The 24,936-nt window shown below is 32.5% G+C and overlaps 1 protein-coding gene across 2 annotated transcripts in view; it reads right to left on the reverse strand.

Annotated features, from left to right (window-relative positions):
- Window positions 1–265: 265 nt before the first annotated feature.
- Window positions 266–24,936, reverse strand: part of LOC148605654 (circadian locomoter output cycles protein kaput-like) — a 56,133-nt gene continuing 31,462 nt past the window's right edge. For both annotated transcript variants that reach the window (XM_088548358.1, XM_088548357.1), the window contains 9 exons: window positions 24,032–24,139; window positions 23,143–23,332; window positions 21,067–21,173; window positions 16,643–16,790; window positions 15,434–15,597; window positions 13,879–14,051; window positions 13,244–13,312; window positions 11,001–11,190; window positions 266–9,589 (listed from right to left, as the gene is read on the reverse strand). In XM_088548358.1, coding sequence (XP_088404484.1) covers window positions 9,399–9,589; window positions 11,001–11,190; window positions 13,244–13,312; window positions 13,879–14,051; window positions 15,434–15,597; window positions 16,643–16,790; window positions 21,067–21,173; window positions 23,143–23,332; window positions 24,032–24,139 — 1,340 coding nt within the window. In that variant the 3' untranslated portion in view covers window positions 266–9,398. The remainder of the gene's footprint in view (window positions 9,590–11,000; window positions 11,191–13,243; window positions 13,313–13,878; window positions 14,052–15,433; window positions 15,598–16,642; window positions 16,791–21,066; window positions 21,174–23,142; window positions 23,333–24,031; window positions 24,140–24,936) is intronic.

A 24,936-nucleotide genomic window follows, 5' to 3' on the forward strand; every position in this document is an offset into this window, starting at 1 on the left:
ATTGATGATCTTGCCTTTTACAGATGACAGAAGTACTGTACCTGATCTATCAACAGGCAGATCCAGAAACTTTTTAAATGGAGGATTTTCAATACAGAAATATATAAAACGGTGGAAGTTCTAGGCTATTGCACCATTCCCCATATTTTCTTACTAAGGGGGGGTTACAACGCCAAGAACCTCTGCCAACCTGGATCCTGATTCAATCTATCACTGTACCCACACGCCATTTTGGCATACTGGGCAGTTAGGAAATTAGCAATAGATAGAGTAGACATTTATTTGTCAGAATGCCACAATTTTCGTTGTCATCACATAAAGATTTTTTTATATACAAATGTCATATATACAAATGCATGTGTCAATAAATACAGTAAAATATCAATTTATGCATGTAATTTACTCTCTAATATATACATGTAACAACGACTTGATTGCACTTGAACAAGATTACAAATAACAAACATCTAAAAAGAATGTCTCTTTATAAAACTCTGGTATATATCATTTATAACAAATATTATAATCTAGTACAATGATTGTTAAATAGTCAACAATGTCGCAACATGGTAATGAATAAATTTGGGGATTAATACAGGGACATAATTAAAAACAAGTATAGGTACCATATTTGTTCAGTGGGTGAACAATAGGGGTGACTGGGGGTTGGTACCCCCAATTTCAGTGGGAAATATAGATAATTTTGTTCATTTTCTGAATAAAAATTAACCAATATTAATTTTGACCCCTCTCCCTTCTGGAACCTCCACTGATAGTGAATATATTAACAACAGAAAAAATTGAAAAAATGTTGAAATACAAACAAATCAAGCACACAAAGTTTCAAAGATTTAATTATTTTAAGGGATATTGTCTTAGCAAATTATTGACTTGGAGGGACTATTTCATGAACAGCTCTTAGGTTAAATGAGCCATATTGAAATCAAAATGATAAAAAAAATATTGAATCAATCTGGTACATGATAGGATGGACAATATCACTCATTTTACTTTCTTTCCTTTTCCTTCCATAGATTGTATTTTGGCTTCTTTATACACCCTTTCACCAAAGAGTTTCATGAGAGGATAAAAGACCTGGTAAGACCAGATAACAACCAAATCAATATGGCTAGAAATTCACAAAATAAAATTTTACACAGAGTAATTTTTTTAAATATTCTGAAAAAAAAACTTTTTTTTTTCACCTACATTAACAGGAAGTACTGGAAAAAAAGCTGCTAAGATTCTTAAATGATCCTACCTACCACTCAGCTTGTATACTCCCACTAGATTAAGAACATGCTTGTATCACATATTATGAAAGGCACAATTTTCAAAACACAAACAACTCTAAATCCCCTAAGTATGTTAAAAATCCTATAAATAAATAAATAACATCATACATGTAAAGAAGAGAACCAGTAGCAAAAAGCACTAGATATATACTTTTTCTTTTTAATTGGTAACTATGTAAAAGAAAAGAGAACTATCTAGAACCTAATGGTTTCTGGGAGGTGTCAAAAAGAAGTTAAATCTAATACAATGGAACCACCTTGAATAAATCTATAATTTACCATTTAGAGCATGCTAAATAGTTTCCTTCCAGAACTAATCCTGTACTTAAAACAAAAAACAAGTCTAAACAGTGTTTTTTTATGCTCTTTTAATTATAAATTATAAGAATATTTCATCAGCCAAGACATTTGATAACCTCAGGGCCATGTAGCAACACACAGCAATCTAAAATATATTTTGAATCACATAGACAAACATACATACGTGTACGTATCTTTAAAAGACAACAGGGTGACATACACTTTGGGTATGATTTACTATTATGTTCAAAATGATTAAGAATATCAAAATTGATTTTTTTAAAATAGTGAAGTTTTCTGATGTCAAGTTTTAAATGGTTTCATCACAGTAATGCTGAAGACAGTCCAAAATATACAATACTTTATGACAAATATATACAGATGTTTATATCTGAAATGATCTTTTTTTATGAGACACCAGATATTAATTAATATATTAAAATTACAGAAAACCAGACAGTTCAATTTTTTTTTCTTAATATTTTTATATTTTATTAGTTAAAAGAACAAAGAAAGTAATTTCTGTTTGTTTATAAAAATAATACATGACATAAAGAAACATAAACACTGACCTTCCTCTGAACCGCTCTCCGATTGGTCAGTTATTTGAGCCGTCAAATATTCATACGCTGTTGCTTGTATGTCACACAGGGACATAGAAACTGGCGATAACTTTCATTCTCACTCAACTAGTGTGAGATTGAAAATTATTATATAGCAAGATGAAAGGGATTTTAAACAAAATAGCGATAACATATATTTTTCCAAAGAAAGTAAACCAGAAATGATGCTCAGTAGGAAATAGTACTGTTCACTGGTTTTCAAATATGTTTCAGGTCTAAGGGAGATAATCAAAACAAAGATAACGTGACCTATAACAGCAAATGTACAAAAACTGGTGTTTCTTTGTCAAATAGCAGTGTAAAATTTTTTTTGAGGAAAAGAAAACCTTGAAAATTGAAAAGTACAAAAAAGAATATGTAAAAGTACACATGAAAAACTGACATTTCTCATATAAGAACATAAAACTGTACCAAAATTACAAAATGTTGAACAGCATATTTTAAAGTAAGGTTTTTGTAAATTGAACATTACATTTTACAGCAGGCTAAGGATAATGAACATGAAAGGAATGTTTTGACAAAGTAAGACGCACACTAACAACACTGTAGAGAAAAAGATTACAAAGTAATTTACAAAGTGTCTATAGAGATCTGAGTACAATATTTAATTATCACTTATTAATCATATTTTTTACTTTTCATTTGAAACTAGGGAAATCATGTAATATTCAAATATTTAAATATCATTTTGATCAAAGAAATCAAGTTGCTTTCACACAGGTAATGTTTAGACTATAAAATAAACAAGCCTAAAAAGGTGCTCACGACAGGATGAATGCAATGTATTCTATTGGTTGAATGTGCATTGGTCAATGTGAATCAAATACACAGATATGTAAAGGCATCATTCTTTTTTTTTAAGTACTTCTCTGTCTAAGAATCAGGCAAAATGTGCATATTGTGTGACACATGAAGGAAAAAACACAAAGATCTTATTGCATTATCAAAATATTATATCTCATAACTTCCAGATATAACCATCGTTTGTAAAATTCACCTTTTCGAGATATTGATAGGTCTAATTTAGTTGAAATGAATTATGGAAAAATGGATGAAAATCTCCCACCAACTTTTTCCCTAAATAAGCAGTAAAAATATCTATGTCACAGATGCTTTAGGATAAAGCTAAAAAGATTTTATATATGGGGCAAAAAACACCAAGAAAAAAAAATGAAATGCCGCCCATTGCCAGATTCTTACACAGTGCAGTTAAAACCCAATCAGATTTTTAATCCAGTATATTTTTTACAACACAACACGAATTACAACGAAAGTTTAAAATGTATAACAACTAAAAGGTGAGAGACAAAAGAAGAAAATAAGTACAGAACACACTACCGACTAGATGCAGCTTCAAAATTTTGGTTGACAAAGCTTCTACTGTTTTTTTTTTCATACAATTTAACAAATAAATATCAAGTCAAAATTAGGTGAATACACAGCCATAATGTACCACACACCATAATCATACATGTAAATACATGTAGATCATATGATCAGCACATACCAGATATGATCAACTTATGTTCCAGTTTACACAAGATGTTTGCCTGATCACCACATGTTTTTAAGTACCACACATGAAAATCATTAGTACAACCTATGAATTGAGTCTGATGTGATTATCATATATTCCACTTTACACAAGATTATCAGGGGTGTAGCTAGGCCTGTTTTATTTATACGCAAAATTACGGCGAGGGGTCTTGTGGTGGGGGGGTCACTAAAGGCCCCAAGTGAGTCATTGCATAAAACCTTTATTTCATCTTTAAAATGTGTGTATTTATTTTTGTTACTTTTTCAGAAAGTACGCAACTGCGTATTTGCGTATAGGCAGCTATGCCCCTGATTATTTCCTGATAATCATATGATAAACATATGTTTTGAAGTAAATCCTTACATATGAGAATCAAATGGTCACTATATGATTATCATATGTGAATCACCATTTGATTCTCAATATATTGGTTACTTTATCTACTTTTTGAATGAGAAATATCACACAACTGACAATTTGATATGAACAAGTGATATCAAAAGTATGCCTTTGTGACTAGTTGAGGGGTTTCTTAGATTGATCTGTCAGAACCTGTGAGACCATAGACAAACAATCACTGTGGAATACTGTCATGGTAGAAGCTGAATGTCAAAAGGTCAAATACCCGGTATTCTGTAGAATAATAAAGACATACAGGAATTTGAATATTGCATAACATCAACTCTCTTTATTTAATTTCAAAATCATAACAAATTCACCAAGGCTTGTTTATTATGATGATGAAATTAAGAGCATGAGTTGATATTGTACATTATTCACCTTTCAATATATGATACATATGTGGTACTTCAGGCTGCGTACATAAGATTGACATATGTTCTACAATAAAACACATAATATGCTCTACAATAAAATACATCAAAAAACATATACAAGAACCACATAAAATCCAATTAAAATTATTTAATATTTTACAATCATAAAGTATTAGCACTAAAACACTTGGATTTCATCATGTTCTGGATATACATAATTAATACTTATAACTATCTGTCAGTTTCGATTTGGACAAAGACATGAAGATTTACCATCTGTTTAATCATAAGGCAAAGAGTGAAAATATTTAGCCCTTATAAGCAACACAAACATTCCCTGATCCAATCCATGCAACTTTTTGACGAGTTGATGACCGCTGACTAATTAACCTTTTATAGATCGATAACCGATGACCTGTGACTGATCAAATTGTAGTTTTGCTGTGTAAAATGACGGATGATGTAAATTTAAGAATTTCTAATGAAATGAATCAAAAATACTACCATATTTAATCTATCTTAAATTTAAGATATTGAATCCACATATTGTATTTTGTAAAAAATAAAACATACTTAAAATAAAAAAAATTATTAGATATTTCAATCTATTGCATAATGTAAAATATGTGTAAAGTGACAAACAAAAAATTGGAATCTGTAAAATATATTAAATGCTCCGTGGTCACATGATACGATCATTAGTTTAATTGATCGGTTTGATGACCGATTGCAATTTTAGTTGCACAGATTGATTAAGGTACTATAAAAGAGCTAGACAGTTATACAGCTTTTTCTACAAATTAGTTTCTACATGCATTAAAAAGCTAATTTTACAATTAACAGTAAGATTTACATGTAACAGTAAGATTTACATGTAACAGTGCAACTTCTAGTCATACAGAACTTTCTTCCTAAATGGGCATACTTGAAGGCCCCCCCATCCCCTGGGATGTCCAAGGAAGGTTCCCATGTCCGAGACCCTCCTTCTTGTTGGAATATTCAGCTAACATTTTTTGGACAAAAAAAGACATATGATAGCCTGGAGCCGCCTTTCTGAACAAATGGTAAATGGATAACAGATTAATGGATCATTTGCGTCACAACTTTCATAGGACATGAAATATTCATTGTTCATGATACATTAAAACTTTGATTAGTTAAACTAGCACTATAATAACAATGAAGACTATTTCAATGATATAATGATTCATGTCATAAATATTGGATTTACAGGTTATATAAATCCATTGAATAAATTGAACCAAGATGCAAGTTACATGTACATAAAAGAAGTCTCCGAAATACAGTAAAACCCCTCTAAACTAAACCCTGATAAAAAAAAAAAAACCTGTGTTAACCAGACACTTTCTGAAATTATGTTAGTTACAGCCAAGTGACGGGTAACAACAAAATCACTGAACCGATCAAATCTATGCAGTAGCAGATCTGTTGATACTACTTCATGACAATCCATATATTTAACAGTATTCTACGGAAATGATCCGTAAAATCCTGAACTTTTGGAAATAAGTTTTTAATAAAGATGCTATTGAGATATTCACAATCCATAGAGTGAAATTTTTAGTCAAAATTCATAGAAGATACAGAAAATCCGTATATGTAAACACCCCTGCAGTAATCAAAGGGAAAGTCTGTACAACAAATGACAATATCAGGGTAAACACCATAAAGATTGAAAACTACAGCAATGGTCCTGATTCAATACAGGTATTTCAAAATGAAAGGCGGGTTAAACAAGATTTTATAGCACTTATCCTCCTGCTTCCATTACGGTTCATTATTTCAAATATATTTCAACACAAATGGGCAGCATAAAATTGCTACCAGTCAAAATCAGTAAAATCAGTTGTCAAAACAGTACAGAAGAACAATAAACAAGTGAAAATAAAAAGAAGAAAATACAATAAAAAAAAAGTAAATCCAAACCATGAGTTTTGTGGCTCAGGTGATATCGGTGAAGAGTATCATTATATACTGTCTTGTAGCTCATTACAAGCTGAAAGAAAATTAATTCTACCGAAATTTTGATGGAAAAATCAAAATACTTTTAAGTTTAACAGTTTCTTTATTTCTACAGATAATGTTATATTAGAAAAACTATGTAGATTTATGTGAAAGTCAGTCCTCCTAGATAATATACTTAATATGTTGTTCACACACGTGCTTATTTATATATCTATTGCTTGTAATTTGAATATATTTTCTCTGTAACTATGTGTAGTTTATGAGAATAAATTTCATTCATTCATTCAGTTTCAAAAAGTTTTAAACTTTGTTGGGAAACAAAAGCCTAACCCAAACAAAACAATTAATGCAGGGTTCAGTTTACACAGATTCCACTGTAACGGGAAAATTATATGAAATATTGAGCTAATGGTTCATGTTAATTACTCCCAATGGTAATACAATAGTATACGCCTCTAACACTCAATTAAAATATAACAGCATTCAGCACCGGTAACCACAATTTTCAATATTTGCAGGAAAGTTCCTTCGTTAATTATATCATATAAAATATAAACAAAAAAAAAAACGTTCCTTCGTTAATTATATCATATAAAATATAAACAAAAAAAAAAACAAACAAAAATTCAAATACTGTTATTATGTTTTGAAGACTATAAAAAACTATTGTTTTGTTTATAATCATAGATAATATATCTCCATAGCAACAATTGCATTGTGGGTAAATAATTAATATCTGTATAGGCAACCAATGCATTTAAGTAGCATAATCAAATCTCTCAGTCAAAAATTCACTCATAAAAAGTCAATTGCTTGTGTATATAATTTCTAAATTAATAAATAATTATAATGCTAATAATACATTTCGAACACAACAACTACCTTAGAAAAGAAAATTCAACATGTGTTTAAATGTTATAGCAAAAAAAAATTTAACTTTTAAAGGTAATTTCTTAGTTTTCTGGCATTTTTGTGTGAAAATGCACAAGTGGGAGGGGAGTCTTATTTTTTTTTACCTCTCCTCATTATCCAAAAAGTGTTTTTTTAGTGTTCACAGTCAGATAAGATGATGATTGTGGAGCTTCAAGTTTATATTTGCTTAAATGGGAATAAAATGCAATTATGCCCTTCAAAAAAAGAAGTAAGGCCTGAGAACCAAGATATCATTTCAGTTGGCCTTAAGATGTAACTTCAATAGAAATAAATCTTGCATTTTGGAAATTTTGCTAAAATATTTATTTTAAATATTTCAATATTTACAGATATCAAGTTCAAATTTAGCTAAAAAAAATCCAAATACTGCAAAACTTTTTTAATTGACTGTAAGTCTTAATGATAGTAAGTTTATAACTATAAATAGGAATGTCTTGACATAAATTTAGTACTAGATACAACATTGATAGTCTACATAAAAAGGTTGAGCATTTTATTGATGGGAATGCTTTGTAGATTACACATTTAGAAACAACAAAAATATTCAAAGGAATAAAAAAGTACATAAGGCATCATCATCGGAAACCAACGGTTGACTACACTCCTTACCACCTTCTATCACAGTAAGTTTCCAAAGATAATAAGGCATTTAGCAGCAACAAAACACAATATGTATATCAGTTACATAAAAAATATTAAATTTTTAAATAATTTCAACACAGTTTTTTCTTTAAGTTTGAAAAAAATTCCAATAATATAAGTGTCTTCTGAGAGTCATGTCAACCAATTTCAAGATGGCAGTAATTATTACAAGTTCTTAAAAAAAGTTCTCTTTTTATATTAGTCTGGCAGACTTCGATATATATCTTGAATGCTGAGAATAACTTGTTATACTCCATCATAGAACAGATTCCTGTCAATTGAATGAATTTTAGTACAGCAACACAACAAACCCACCTACACTGTGACTATGGTGGTTACTACCTTTTCACTACTCTATGGTGGACAAATTCTTCTGTAACTTTTGTTTATGGTCGTTTATGAGGCAAGCATAATAGTCTATAACTGAAAACAAATTATCAGAACAACCTTCCATATACTGTGTCATAAATAAAACTGTTTACCATGTTCAACCAGAATGGAGATGTGTACAAATGGAAACATTCACCCTAGCTGTAGAGTACATTAAGAGTTCAAGAGATCAAATTTAAAAAGTGATAATTTTAATGGCAGCTTCAAGCATGACTAAACCGAAATTGGAATTCAATCAAAGGATAACTAACACTATTATGGAGAATATCTGTTTTGGTAATAAAATCTGGTAATAAAAACTTATGAATGTGGTAAAAAATTTTAAAAATCATTCAAAAATACATACAAAATGTACGAAATTCTATTTCACAAATTTTGAAAACACAGCTCAAATTTGATTCTATTCTTAATTTTAGATTTGTACAGTCAAGTCATAGTTACAACATTACATAAAAGAAGATCTTCCATCTTCATCCATGAATTACACTGATCTTTCATCTTCATCTGTTACATCAAGATATATCTCATTCTTTTCTTGTCAAACAATCATCAAACTAATATCCTTCCTTCTTCCTCACTTGACTATAAGATAAGTAAACAACAGTTTTGGCAGCTAATGCACCGGTAGTCTCGTTTCCATCTCACTGTACGATATTATACGTAAATGAAGTCCTTTCCCCTTGAGGGAGGCACAATTTTTTCGTTTGCTCTAACAGGTGTATCTAATATCTAAGAATAGATAACACAAGCATTAACCATGACAACAGCTACATGGTATGCAAACTGGTATTCATCACATGATAAATTTTCAGTCCATAATGCTATGGACGACGATATAAACTTAGCCAATCTTTTTACTCTGGCTGCCTGCAAACAGGAATGGCACAACCAATAAAACTTCCATAATAAACTGGATCTATGTCTGATTTTGCGGATTAGTTAATTCATCCACAGTATCTTTAGGAATAAAATGTTGATACGGATTAGCCTGATCAACAGGTAATGTCACCGGCTGCATTGACAAAATCGAGGGAACAGGCACCTGCGGTAACGGACTTGGTGGCATCATACCACACGTCGTGGCCAACATGACTGGACTCACTGATACTGTAAATACACAAGTTTCATCAGAATTTTTCTACATTTCAAACAAAACCAAAAACTTCTGTATTTTTTTTCAAATCAGAGAAATATGGTCAAATCATCCTACATGTATTAAGTATACTTGGTCCTTTTAAACATTCAACATACGAAGGTTAGTCATAAAATTCTCTTTACTTCCATGACCAATAAGAGGACAAACCCTTTGCATCAATTTAAGGTCACGCTTTTCTCTTATTATAATGAAATACATACTTAAGTGTAAAGCAATTTAAAAATAGTCACTTTTGAAATACATAATTTGCCATTTTCATTGGTTAAGCTTAATCTGATTTACTAAAAACAGTAAAAAAAATAAATATCCTATTTATCCAATCAAAATGAAATGCTTTGCAGGGAGCAACTTGTTATGACTGCAGTGGTCAAACCCTGAACAGTTGGGGCAAATATTTACAAAATATTCAAACTTAATACAGTTCATAGTTTGGATTGTGATTTTGAAATGTTTTACATTGAATAAAATTCTGACAAAAAATGAAACTGTTCAAAGAACTTTATAATTTCCATTTAGATGGTTCCTTAATTTGACGACTTATTCACAACTGAAATATAAAAACAAGTCCAAAAATATACGTAGTTTCATTTATGTAAGACCACATGAGGGAAATCTCAGATATTATGATCATATTAGTGAAAACATAAGAGTGTTAACTAGAAATACTGTAAGCAACGTCACACAGAGAAAAAAAAACAGCAAAAGATAGTCTGGACACCTCCCTCTTTTACAAATTTTTAAAATGGGACCGTCCCCCATTTTAATATTCTGGATCCACCCCTGTAAAATAAATAGACAATAAAATTAAAATGGTTTAAACTGAAATAAACAGTAGTGGTTTTTTGCTTCAAAATTACTAAAAACATTTTACTAGGTATACCCCTACTTGCACAGGAAGTTGTACTAGGTTTACCCTGACTTGTACAGGAAGTTGTACTAGGTTTACCCCGACTTGCACAGGAAGTTGTACTAGGTTTACCCCCACTTGTACAGGAAGTTGTGCTACATATATCCCCACTTGAACATTAAGTTGTACTAGGTTTACCCCGACTTGTACAGGAAGTTGTACTAGGTTTACCCACACTTGTACAGGAAGTTGTACTATGTTTACCCCCACTTGTACATGAAGTTGCACTAGGTTTACCCCCACTTGTACAGGAAGTTGATATTAGACAGCAACCAAACCGCTTACATTGTACGCTTTAACTATACCAAGCCACATTCCAAATTTGTTATCAATCCACTTATTGGGAGCTGAGATAATTTCAACAGAATTGGAACGGAATGACAAATGGACATGGTGATTCAAATATACCACCCACTCATTCAGTAGAGGTATAAAATATGATGACTAATACTTACAAGATGTACAAGTTGGGGGCTGTTGTGTAGCAGGCATTATGGGAACAGGTAACGCTCCTTGTTTAGCAAGACTAAGTTGCTGGGTAATCTGTTGAAGCTCTGCTTGTTGACGAAGTATCGCTTGTTGTAAATGTTGAGATTTTTCATGGAGCTGTTGATAAAGCTGTCGTTGCACTGGTGTAAGGTATAACTAAAAAAATTAAGGAACCTTAGTGAGCATGCTCACAAGATTATACCTCAATAGCATACATTTGCATCATGGTCAAAAACCTCATTGATTTTTTTTAAGTCCTCCTCCAAAAAAGTGCCCCCACCATAACTTGACAAACATACACAAAAATCATTCCAATCCAACGTTTGTTTTGCTACTTACAAAGTTTCAAGGAAATTGGTAAAGAATAAAGGTGCTATCAAAGCCACAAAAATTTATGATGCATGGGTGAACCGAAAGAAAAAAAGACAGGTCAAAACCATTATACCCTACAACTTCATTGCGTGGGGTATCATAAAGGTTACTTGATAAGTGGTAGTCAAACTGCAAATCACAAATATTTCATGAATTTAGTTAAAGTTGTTTGATGAATAAGAAGTTGGACTCTTCTAGGTAAAATGTTTAAAATTATACAAATCAATTTTCCCCTAATTAATGATTTAATTCCATTATTCCTCAAAGCTAACAATCACAGAACTGTATCCCTTAATTTCCCCATTCATTAACCATTTCAGAAGTATACCAAGTAATTAGCTCCTATTTCACCATTTACATCGTTCGTCTACCCCGGACTTGACATTTTATTAGCAATTTGAGGGTGTTTCTAGAAAAGCAGAGGACACTTATGCTACCGGTGCACCTGGTCCATGCTCCTAGTTTTTAGAGGAGTCCGAGTTGCTCATTTACTTTTGTTACTTTGAATGTATTATTTTGGTTATTTTATGTTCTTAGATGTGTTTGTCAGTTTTCCATATCTGGTCTTTGTCCCTGGATTACATTCTTTTAATTTCTGCTATAATCTAGGTCCTCTTACAAACTATACACTTAAATCCCCACGAGCAAACTTTTTAGGATCTGTATCTATCAACTATCCCCTTGTTAATAATTCAATAATACAATTACCTATCCCCTGATATTCAGTGTACGCATCACTTCTTAAGTATACTTCTCACTTCTACCCTAGCTAATACTTAATGACATCACTGCCCTATGATTCCACTTTCCCGTCACCAGAGACAAGTGCAATTTTGGCGAGGGAAAGTTGTTTATTATATTCCACTTTACCTTTGGCAAATAATAAACTTGAATTTTTTTTCAAGGACTTGTTAATTTTGGACAGCAAAGTTCAAGTGTGGGAAAGTTAATACTAATTTCGAGTTTTCTCGCAGACACCTAGAATTTGGAAAAATCCTAGAACATCGAGTGCACTCATCACTTCTCCCCAGTTAATATTTAGTATACTCCTCACTTCTCCCCTAGTTGACATTTAAAGTGCTATTATTTCTCCCCTATTAAATTAAGAGTACTCATTACTTCTCTTGTTAATATTTAAAGTACTCAATACTTCACCCCTAGTAATATTTTGAGTATTCATTACTTTTCTCTCAGTTAATATTTAGAGTACCCATCACTTCTTATTTCTTCTCCCCTAGTTTAATCAATATGATAATTGTTTTTCTATTATTTTTCCCCTAGTTAATGATTTTCCTTTTCTCTAATCATTACTATTCATAAAATACTGCAATGATATTTCCTTTAATTCTTCCCTTCTATCTTACCTGTGCTGATGGGGGAGTTTCTGTTTGTTCTCTTCTATCTTACCTGTGGTGATGGAGGAGTTTCTGTTTGTTCCCTTCTATCTTACCTGTGGTGATGGGGGAGTTTCTGTTTGTTCCCTTCTATCTTACCTGTGGTGATGGGGGAGTTTCTGTTTGTTCCCTTCTATCTTACCTGTGGTGATGGGGGAGTTTCTGTTTGTTCCCTTCTATCTTACCTGTGGTGATGGAGGAGTTTCTGTTTGTTCCCTTCTATCTTACCTGTGGTGATGGGGGAGTTTCTGTTTGTTCCCTTCTATCTTACCTGTGGTGATGGAGGAGTTTCTGTTTGTTCCCTTCTATCTTACCTGTGGTGATGGGGGAGTTTCTGTTTGTTGCCTTCTATCTTACCTGTGGTGACGGGAGAGTTTATGTTTGTTCCCTTCTATCTTACCTGTGGTGATGGGGGAGTTTATGTTTGTTCCCTTCTATCTTACCTGTGGTGATGGGGGAGTTTCTGTTGGTAACTGTTGTGTACTTGAGATAGATTGCTGTCTTACTACATTCTGTAATGTAAGAAAAAATTACAAATGGTGTTTTCATTGTGTAAAATTTGTGTACATAAATACTAATAAAATTCACTTGTGGTGGATCAAAAACACAGTAAAAGAAATAGACTGATACCCATTTTTGCTGAACTGGTATACTGGTTCATTTCAAGGGCCAGTCAAAAGCAGACTCCAGGTGCAGGACATTTCTCACTATTCATTGAAATTCCATCAACTGTCAGTTGCTGTATTTTTTTCAAAGGTTTTCTTTCATATAAGTATATTAATGAAGTTATCACTAAAATCTTTAGTATTCATACTGGATTTTCTCCCAAGACCAAACAAATAGCAGAAGGATTTGTTACTACAGTAACTGTATCCCTTACCAGATTGCCTACAGGGACCAGAACAACAACTGCTTAAATGGCTACTAAGGAGACTGGTTCTCTTACCTGGTTGCCTACAGGGACCAGAACAACAGCCGCCAAACTGGTTACTAAGGTGACTGGTTCCCTTACATGATTGTCTACAGAGACCAGACCAACAGCTGCCAAACTGGTTACTAAGGTGACTGGTTCTCTTACCTGATTGTCTACAGAGACCAGACCAACAGCTGCCTGACTGGGGATTAATGGTTGCTGTAAGAGTCTATGTTGAAGAAGGAGCTGGAGATGTTGTGAGACTGTCTGTGGGATATATTTACTGGTAGGAACACTGGAGGAAGGAGAGTTGTCATTGTCACTGGCTTTGGATGAACCTGTATAAGACAATATTTATATACTTACTGTTGGTCATTAATGTGTCTTCCTGTTGTTATTTTGACTTTTTAGTTCATCTTGAAAGAGCGTCATCATTCTGTTACCATGGATTTTATTAATTTTGTTGTCAGGGCTTTTCAGAGATTACTTGAAGGCGTGTTTACACTTACTGAAGACCATTTGGTGATCTCTGTAAGTAATTACTATTTTTTTAATGGTTATATGATGGCACATTTGTTGCATTTCACCATTTGAATTTGCATTTGTTGCTTTTTCTATGACATACTCCAGCAGATTACCCCAGTACATGATATCAGAAAACTTTCCAATTTTATTTCTTCTTCATTTCTTATATTTAGAAATGCATATTTACAATACTTGGTGTACATGTCTCTGTTCTGTATTTGGTTGATACATTTGTATTCTATTATAGGCAGAGGAAAGATGAAAGGAAATCATTGTTACTAACCATGATAAAATAAAGCACAGAATAATATCATGGTAAAAAAATATTTATGAACATTATGCCTACCCATGTTACGATACTTAATGAAAATTTGGCAGCCATGGATTATTTCCTATTCTAATTTACAACTGATTCATTAATCAACATCAAGAATACTTATTATTGTGGTTCATACATATCTTCTTCATGATTCATTACAATACTGTGAAAGTACTATTATTCGTCGGGTACCAATTTTCGTGGTTTTCATGGTTTTGATAAACCACGAAATTTGGTGCTGAATGAAAATGAAATTTACCATTTCATTGTATGATAGTGTTGACAAATCCACAAATTCAAGAATCATTTTCCCCTTAACCAAGAACACTGGAACCCAACAAACAGTCTGTCAAGCACATTTTTGGTCCAAAAAATTAGAAAATCAGGGAAATAATTTTCTAAAAAATCAGGAGTTTATTAGGAATTTTTTAACATAAAAAGTAATGTAATAATACAAAAGTCCATGAAAATGACAGCCTTCAATGCAAAGATATAAAACAGACCGACAAAAATAAAAGAAAATCCCTACGATAGCTGTTCCCATAATGTGACATTTATTGAAGAAAAGTCACTATTTGAATGTAAAACAGCAACCCAATGAACACAATATCATTCTTCACAAAATACATTCAGTTTTGCTTGTATAACACTATGAAATATTTTATATGTAACATTTTTTTGGTGGTGCAAAGGTTCAAAATCAGGAGTTATCAGAAGTTTCTCAGGGAAATTCAGGAAATGCTCAAAATCAGGAAAAATCAGGAATAATTAGGAAAATCAGGAATCGCTTGAGAGCCTGTACAGTACTACAGCTACAGTTCTAGTTATATAAACAAATGATATGAACAGTAAGAAAACAATTGACATCAGACTTACCTGCCCTATCTGACAAAGCAGATCCAACACTATGACATGAAGAGAGATTAGGTCCCGATGTCACAGAACAGACTGATGGACTTCTCTCTCTTTTATTTGGCACACTACTATTTGACGTGCTATAGCCCATCTCACGGAACATATTGTCTCGTACATCGGCATAACTATTAAAACAAGCACAAGTTAATAATTAAAATTGTTTCAAACGTTTCTAGGAAAATGATGTTCGTACAATATCTGCAATGTACTAGAAGATGAGAAACACTTCCTTCTTCACTTTTAAATATAAAGATTTTAGATCTACTTATCTTCTTTAAAGATAAATAGCAGATAACAGGTTCCAATGTTAACATAAGAATTAAATTAATCCTTCATTTTATACGGGCAAACTTCAGCATTCAATCTGTCACTGGGCCTTATAAAATACATCCTATATCCTAAATCCCGGATTTCTATATGATGAATTTGTTATAACCATGACAAAATGCATAGGTTTTAAAATACTGTGACTGGGAAATATTTTCTAATTCATTATAAGCCTGAATTTATTATAACCCAGGCCCTAGTGCCACAAAAGTTGAAAAATACTTGTCAGAGAATATTCTTAACTTCCACGGCAACTCCACTCAAAGTCTTTGAAATTTATATTGTCACAAACAGTTCAAATTTTGTGGCGCTGGGGCCAGTACATTATAAGCGAACACTACTGTATGTATAAATTAATACTGATTACAGACTACATGCATGTTACTTTCTGTTTAACCTTAATAGGGTACTGTAAACAAGGTGTACATATTTTCACTTTTTTCGCGGGTGACTGAAAAGTGCAAAAAATAGTGCCCACGAAATTGATTTTTTAACACTATATAACTCTAATCATTTCTTTAACCACAAAAAATTGATACCTGCAACTGTGTACACTTTACAGAATCCACGAAAATTAGCAAAATGGAAAAGAGAAGAGACATGCTTGGGAATGTAAACACTCCCGCCTTAATGAATTTCATGGTCACTTAAAGGGTTGCAAAGCTTTCAAGACACAAATGCCAGAGACGGGGCCAAAATGTGACAGATCAAAGAGAAAAACATTTAATCGCTGGAAAATGTTGCCAAAATCAGCTTTCAGAATGCATGAGAAATTGCACTATTACACTTAGGCTACTGCATTGTAAAGAAAGAGAGGAAGATATGCAGGGGAATGAAACATACCTGACTACAACATTTGTACAGACAACAAATTCTGGTTTGGAATTCCATTGATGATATGTGATATAATATCGTGTCCTTAACCATATCCACTGTTGACCTTTTGTCAAGAACCTGTAATAAGATGATGTCTCCTCTCCTTTCTGCATTACTGCAAATAAATAAATAAATAAATAAAACTTTCTCTCACTAGTTTTGTGTTCAATTATTTTCTTCCCAAAAAAGAACTTTTGGGTTTTAGTTTTCTGTTTTGATTTGGGGAAACTGATTGGCAATTTATCAATATTGTGACACTAATTGCTAGGATAAGAACATATGAAATTGAAGACCTTGTTGAAAAAAGTTTGTATGATACAAAGGACTAAGTAAAGAAAGAAATGAAATCTTAATCTGTCAAATCCTACTTAAAATCATTTTTTTTAATCACAAATTTTAGCACAATTTTCTAAGGATTGCATTTTGATAACTTGTTAACAACAATAGTGTATAACCTGTCTATCAAAAACAAGTACTATCTTAATAAAAAAGATAGCAGACGCAGTAAAATTCTTTTCCTGAAAATTTTTACATTTCATTCAGGAAATAACACACAGCATCCAATTTCAATTTTCAATGCAGTTTTTTCGAACACCACTAAGTTATCAGTATTTGGCCAATCGGGAGACAGAATTACGATCAGGTAACTTGCGTTTCCATGGAAAAGCATCTTTAAGGTAAAAGGGTTAAAGAGTGAAATTATACTGACTGCGTTGAAGAAAAAAAAAACGTTTGAACCATACAATTAGTTTGGTTCAGACAGGTTAAAAATACATGAAAACTTAGAAAGTAGAGCCTTAGAGTTAAGAAATTATTATCTGGGAGCTGGCTCTGGAAGGGAAACCATCCTTCTTAGCAAGCAGTTTTTTTATCATATTCTGATGTTGCCAAGGCCAGAAATTGTATCCAAATTTTGTAACAAACAGATGGAAAGACACGTGCATCTACAAAGGTTGATTTGATGAACATACCAAATCTGCTTCAGAACAGGGCTATGCCTAAATTAAAATTCAATGCTTCTTCAATCTAGTAAAACTGTAAGCAATGGTCAATAAATTGATACCCCTCTTTAGTAATTAACATGCACCTATTCAGTTTCATTAAATTCCAATGAGTTAAGAGATGGGTAAGCCATGTCAGGAAATGATAAAGTCCATGTTTGCTGATGTGATACCTAAAAAAAACTTCAGATTAAAATCTAAAATAGAAGGTCCAAATATTCAATGCTAAATACAAATTTCGTGAAAATTTCATTAAATTCCAGTGGTGTGGACATAGGAGTAATGCATATGAAATGGGTATCCCCATGTCTACATATTTATAAACCTTGATGTCAATGTTTTACTATGTTAAAACCCCCCCAAAAAAACAATATTTAATGAGAAAAAATATCTTTTCCCAATTTTTTTATATTTTTTCTTTGGGGTGTATGGCAGGTCCTACCCTGTGAATCCATGCCTGGGCCTAGCCTGCTGCCCAATCCAATTCATGATTAAATCAAATATGTTTAAAGTTAATAATGTGGATGTACAATTAAACACAGATGCTTTATCACAGGGGAGGTAATTTAAGTACAACTTCCTGTAACATCAAAATACTGCTCCATCAAACCTATGTGTCATTTTGTCTTCCATGGAAATAATTAGAAATGAAGCTACAGGGCTATACACTGGCAGTACCAACTTTAAAATCAATAATTTTCCTAATTACAACCATGAAGAATCAAGCATGGATTTTCAAAAGTAGTATTTAGTAATGGACAAGAAATTTCTTGCAATAAAACCAATCTCTACACTAATAATTGAAAATAATGACAGCAATTGATTATAACAGTTAGGTTATAATAGACCTGAACAAATTGCTTGAAATCAAGATATTTGAAGAGGCTCAAAATGAAATTCAAAATGGCATTAAACTGATATAAGGAAGATAAGTACTGCAGTCTGATAAGGCCAGTAAAAATCACCATAGCAAGTGGCAGAGAGAGCACAACAGATTTCACTGTCTTCTACACATTATGGGATACTTACCTTATATACCCGAAAATGTTTGCAAATCTATCGGTGTTCTACTAACGTTATCATGCAAAATTTTCTTTATATGAAAAAAATCGTAGATAAGTTCCTACCTAGAAATATTTTGGCTGTATTTGGAGTAAAGTATAAAAAGACAATTTTAAACAAGTAAAAAATAAAACAAATTCATAATAAAAATATGTTACTTGATAGATTCTATAAACAAAACTTAGTGAGCCCCATTATCTTGACCTTATGGTTCCATGGTTGAATTAACAATAAACACTGAAGGTCAAGGTACAAAAACTGAAAATTAGCAGAATGTCTTAAAAGCAAGAGTTACGGTAAAACATCATTTTTTTTTTTCAAAGTATACAGTTCGGTTGCTATGGTTGTGGAATGGCATCTAGAGTCTAACTAATAATTAAACATCACTGGATTTTAAACAAACAGTGCAGAATGAGCAACATACATGTACATGATTTAAAACCGAGTTTGCTTAAGTAAAGAAGGAAATTTATTAAGTAACTGTCCTTGTAAGAATCATGCAAAATCTGAAAAATGTGATACACTACAAAAAAAGGCTACATATTTTTATTTTTGTAATTAAGTAGTTTTATGGGTCTATACTATGAAATGTGTAATTATTCATTCAAATCTGTCTGCTCCTAGAAGATAATCCACATTGAAAATCCAGTAGATTCTATTGTATTTGAATGTCTGTTTGTTTGTTGTTGTTGGGGTTTAACGTCCGAGCAGCAATATTTCAGCTATATTAAGACAATGAACATGAAATGGATGATAAAATGAACATGAAATGAAAAAAAAAGGATGGTCACAAGGATAATAGGGTCGACAAATTTTGATTGCCACTGGAAAAAGGGGGGATGGGTAAGGTCGGGCAATTTAGCCTCCTGTGGCGGAACGCAAAGGTTCCTACTCCTATCGAATACCACAGCAGGGTTCTTTAACGTGCGAGGAACGTGGCATCTTTCCCAACACGGTGCACCACTATGGTTTGCGGTCAGGTTTTCCGTATTATAGCCTGACAACCCCAGCATGTAACACACCAGGGGTACCCCATTCCACCATCTGGGGCACACTTCCCAGTTGCTCTGTGGGCAGAGCGCCTAGCCCCCGGCTAGGTTTCTGAGCACTATTTAGTCGCCTTATACGACAAGCTTAGCGCTGCTGCAGGCCTATTCTTTTAACACCCGGACCTGCACGGGGCGTATTTGAATGTCATTTACAGAGTTATCATCCTTAATTTTGAAATCTACAGTGCATTCTATACAATTTTTATCTCCTAAGAACATGGGATATATGGAAAACCGTATGTTAATTTCTGTTTAAATAAACAAAGTATCAAAAATAAAAATATGTAGGCTTTTAACCCATGAATCACATTTTGCATGATCCTTAGCTGGAGTGCTACTTAAATGACAAAAACTGGAACTAGGAAATGAGGTTATATATGATGATACAACAGAAATGTAAAGATTGATTCCTATAAATGTGGGAGAAAAATACTGTGACCTTGACTTTTGACCTATAACCTTTAAAAACAATGACCTTTCATAGTACTATTTAATAAGTTTTGAATCCACTGAAGGATATTGGTACCAAAATTTTCACATCAATAATATGGAAAAGACAAAGAATTGAATAGAAAGATGAACAGTAACATCATGTATCCTCCTCTAAAGAAAAATATAACATAAACTCTTCCTCTTTATCCTGAACGATATTTGTACAGTAACTTCCAAGAATAAAAAACACCTTTGAGACTGAACTAATGGGAGTAGTCTTAGTTATACCTTCAGTGTTTCTTTCATTTACTGAGGTAGCTATGGTTAGTCATAATGGAGTCTCAAGCACCTCAAAAGGGAGATAACCTAAGAACCTATCATAATGTGATAGTACCTAAGAAAACCAAGACTCAGTCTGTATAGATATAGCGAGGCTTCCTTACAAAGAAATTTGCTTAAGGAGGTAGACCTAGGGTAAGAGACATGACTCATACAAATCATTGGAACGTTTGTATTCAGCATTTTACATCAATCTCGTGAAAGCATCAAAGTAACTTGGATTGATTTTATTCTGTTTCAAAGGAAAACTTGAAAGGCTTCGGTGAAATTGAATATGATACAAACATATCACTGATTTCAAGAGTAATGTCCCTTACCCTAGGTCTATCTCCTTAATATAAGAACCAGAAGAACAGGAAACAAGATTGATGGGCGATATAATCATTCAAGTTCTAACCCAGGTGGCAATATCATTGTCTACAATTTTATGCTGGGATCTAAAACAAGTATGACCATCACAAATTCAGTAGTGATAAAAATCAAGGGAAATAATCAAAGGAATACTTACATTGCTCATGACATTTACTGAGACAGTCAAGGTCGTCAGGATGATAGTAGTCGTACCCTGAAGTTCCTAATACTTCAAAAGGGAGGTAACCTATGATGGGTGATGCTCTACAAAATTAAATATTCAAGTCACCACATTAAGTCTGGATATAAAGAAATTGTTAATTTTCATGAAATGGCATACCATATATATTTTTTAAGCTAATATCAAGTTCAACTGTACTAAGTTTCAGTACATGATCTTAGATTCTAAAAAAAGGTCTAAAACATTTTACCAGGACTGGGATTGAGCTTGATATTCAAAAGGGGTGTAGATCCCCATTAAGATCAATTCACTTAGTATGCAATAAGGTTCACAACAAAAAATAAATTGGATATAAATTGAAAAAAGTTCAATGATGAAAAAGGCAGGAGGGTAGAAAAACCAAACAATATTAGCACTACTCCAGTAGTAGTAGTACTACAGTACTTATATGGTGTAACTTTCCCACTCTCACAGTATCCCATTTATGATAGACCATCTCCCATTATACCATTTCCTTACCCCATTTTTCATTTACAATACACCATTTTTTCCCTATTCTAAATTAGCCATAAAACATTTACCCATATACAAATAGCAGAGATTTTGTAGTAGCAAAAAGGCTATAGTGAAATACAAACTATGAAATACAAAGGAAAAGGATAGTCTGATGTAAAAGGTACTTAACACAAAATGTACAATATAAACAAAAAGTTCATGGTAAAATTAAATGTTTCCAAATTTTAAACCAAAAGGTCATTACATTGTAACTTTCACATGCACTACAGTCGAACCTCGATGTGTTGAACTTGGATTAGTCAAAATCTCGAATAACTCGACGTAATCAATCAGTCCCTTCAATAAGACTTCCAGGTTAATTAACCCTGATGTCTCAAAGTCAACTAATTTGTCGGAAAACTGATTGCTTTATTACAAACCACGATTGAAGTGTGTTTTAACAACATTCAGTGTGGCTATAAAATTAATTTGCTGACACCCTTTATGGTTTGATTTGTTTATTTAATTAAATTAAAATTGCACGTGTTGTTAAAAGAAATGAATTTTTAATTAATAACATGTCAGAACATTAATATCGGATATTAAGATACATTGTATTTTGAAAAAAAAAATTTTTTAAATACAGATGAATTGTAATGATATCTGACAATTTAATGAAACATCAAACAGACGATAGGAAGGGCATTTCAACGACTACATTCGTTTTGCTAGTGAATTTGAAATTTTATCGTAATAATGTAGAGGACATGGTTTGACGATACTTGTGATTGTGAATCAAACAAAAGCAGCATGTTATGAACTATGAAGTTTTTGATATAGAAAAAATAAAAAGGAAATTTCACTAAAACACTTAGTGCCGTTCAGTATTTCAAACATGATGTATAACATACAAAAAAAATATCTTCCGATATGAAATGCATGACATTACGAAGTACCGTGTAAAGTGGTCAAGTACATGTATATGTGCAAGCACAACAAATGATGTAAATACAGACACAATCATGGACCAAACTACTAGTATTTCCAGTTTATCCTGGACCTCGGATTACTCGAACCTACGATAACTCGAACATTTTTCCATGGTCCCTTCGACTTACACTTGACGAGGTTCAACTGTATTTACTGAGGTTACTCATGGGCACAGTAAATCAAAATTTGCAACATTTATATAAGATTGGTATTCATATAAAAACAGGACATGTGGAATGATTGCCAATGAGACACTCATGCACCAAAAGCCAAGCAATGAACAATTAAACTTTTGCAGGTCACCATGCAGTCTTCAATGATGGGCAAAACCCATGCCATAAAGGCCCCAAAATACAAAAATCCACATAATCTATAGAAAAAAAAGTAAAACATAATGCATTTTCAAGACACCACATACCATCAATTATCAATGATATTCCATTTACCATACACAATAGAAAGGGAAGTTTACATCTTTCAAGGGCTGTAAATCAGTTGGCAACTTCACAATTTACAGTGATAAAAACTGTATTAGAACAAATTCAGTATCTTTTACAAAATACTTGCCTATGATCAAGATATAAAAATTTCCATTCTAAACTATGTCTGGAAGTGAACTCGGACTTAGACTCGTCCACTATTGACATTTCTCTAATGAACTGAGCATTTTCTAATTGCACTGTACAACAAAAACAAGTATTGTCCTTGATTTGTGATAACATTCCATAACCCCAACTATCTTCGTTGTCGTTAAAATCTGAAATTAATGGGATAAAAATACATAAACTACAATAAACTAAAATCTTTGGGTTTTTTTGTATCTGCAGCTTACTCGAGAAAAAGATTCTTCCTTTTGGTTTTGTTGCTATTTCTTTGCAAGTTTTATGCTGTTGTTTAGTTACTTTATTTTTTTGTTTTTTATTTCTTTGGTTTTTTCTTAGTTTGACTGTCTGGCGTTAAAGGCGTGGTTGATTGTTTTAAATTTGTTTTGATGCAGAAATGACTTCTATGGTTCAAGAAAAGAAATCATCGGTGTTAACTTATGACATATGATAGTAGTTACAGCCATTTGGAATCAATATTTCATCCCTTGTGCCCTACCAGTGCACCTGGTCCATGCTCTCAGTTTTTAGTGGAGTATGAGTTGCTCATTTACTTTTGTTACTTCGTGTAATTATTTTAGTTACTTTATGTTCTTTGTTGTGTGTGTCTGTTTTTCATGTCTTTGTCTCTGGATTACATTCTTATGATTTCTTGGTTTCTTGATCATTCTTCTATACTTTTGCTTTAATAACACTTCATCTACAGTAAACCCTGTCTAAATGAAACCCCTAGATTCAAAATATATTTAAACTGATATAAAGGGATTTTAAAAGTCTCCAATTTATACAGGTTTTTGGAGTATTCAGGGTTCAGTTTAGACAGGTTTCACTGTATGACTTCATAGAGAACTTACTATTCCAGTGCTTGAATCCAGTAAATCTCACTGTTTCAAACACAGGAGATTTCCCTGACTCTAATGTCCCACGTTTAAAATGACAGCAGAATGTTATCTGATTTTCATCTATAAAAATAAATAGATATAATTATACAAAAAAAAAAAACAAAAACTCAAAATAATGTTACAATAAATACTCCTCTAAGTGTAGCTAGATATAACTGCAAAAGTTGAAAATTGTAAGAGATATCTGAAATCTTATTGAAAGGGCAGACAGAGATTTTCATAATGAATCTTTAAAAAAAAAATTGGAAGTCAATTATTTTAATTTGAAAACTGTCCTTTACGCATCAAATCTGCTTGATACATGTGTTTACCAGAATTCAATAAGGAAAAACATGTTTTCCTTCATATAGAAAATAGAAATTATAAGCATATTGATATGACAATATACATTCACAAAAAGAAGTCTATTTTATCTCTGCTTGGCAATTCATGTTGGATAAAGACACATTTGACAGAGTTATCTGCCCCTGAAGTTTACATTAATATTTTCTGATTGTGGTTTAAACATCCTTAATAGATATTTATACATTTCAGAATGAGAACATTTGATGCACTGAACAGACCCAGTTTTGTACTAGTCATACATTTATTGTGATAGCTCCCGGAAACAACAGTCCAAAGGCAGGCATGTCACCTAACTCTGACACTTTATTCCCACTCTGAGCCAAAACAATTGTAACTCTATCTTCAATATGCCATGTTCTTAGCAGAGAAGCAGAGATATCTATTCAAAGTGTGACCCATATGGAAATCAAACCCACAACCTCCAGTACATAAGGCAAGCACACAACACTGAGTTGATGTGTTTATTTACAGTGCAATCCTTGATTCTGATGGTACAAATATTGAAATGGTAG

This window comes from Perna viridis, chromosome 10 (genome assembly GCF_037379345.1).
Source record: "Perna viridis isolate PV_CMFRI_1.1 ecotype Kerala chromosome 10, ASM3737934v1, whole genome shotgun sequence".
In the NCBI taxonomy this organism is placed as follows: Eukaryota; Metazoa; Mollusca; class Bivalvia; order Mytilida; family Mytilidae; genus Perna; species Perna viridis.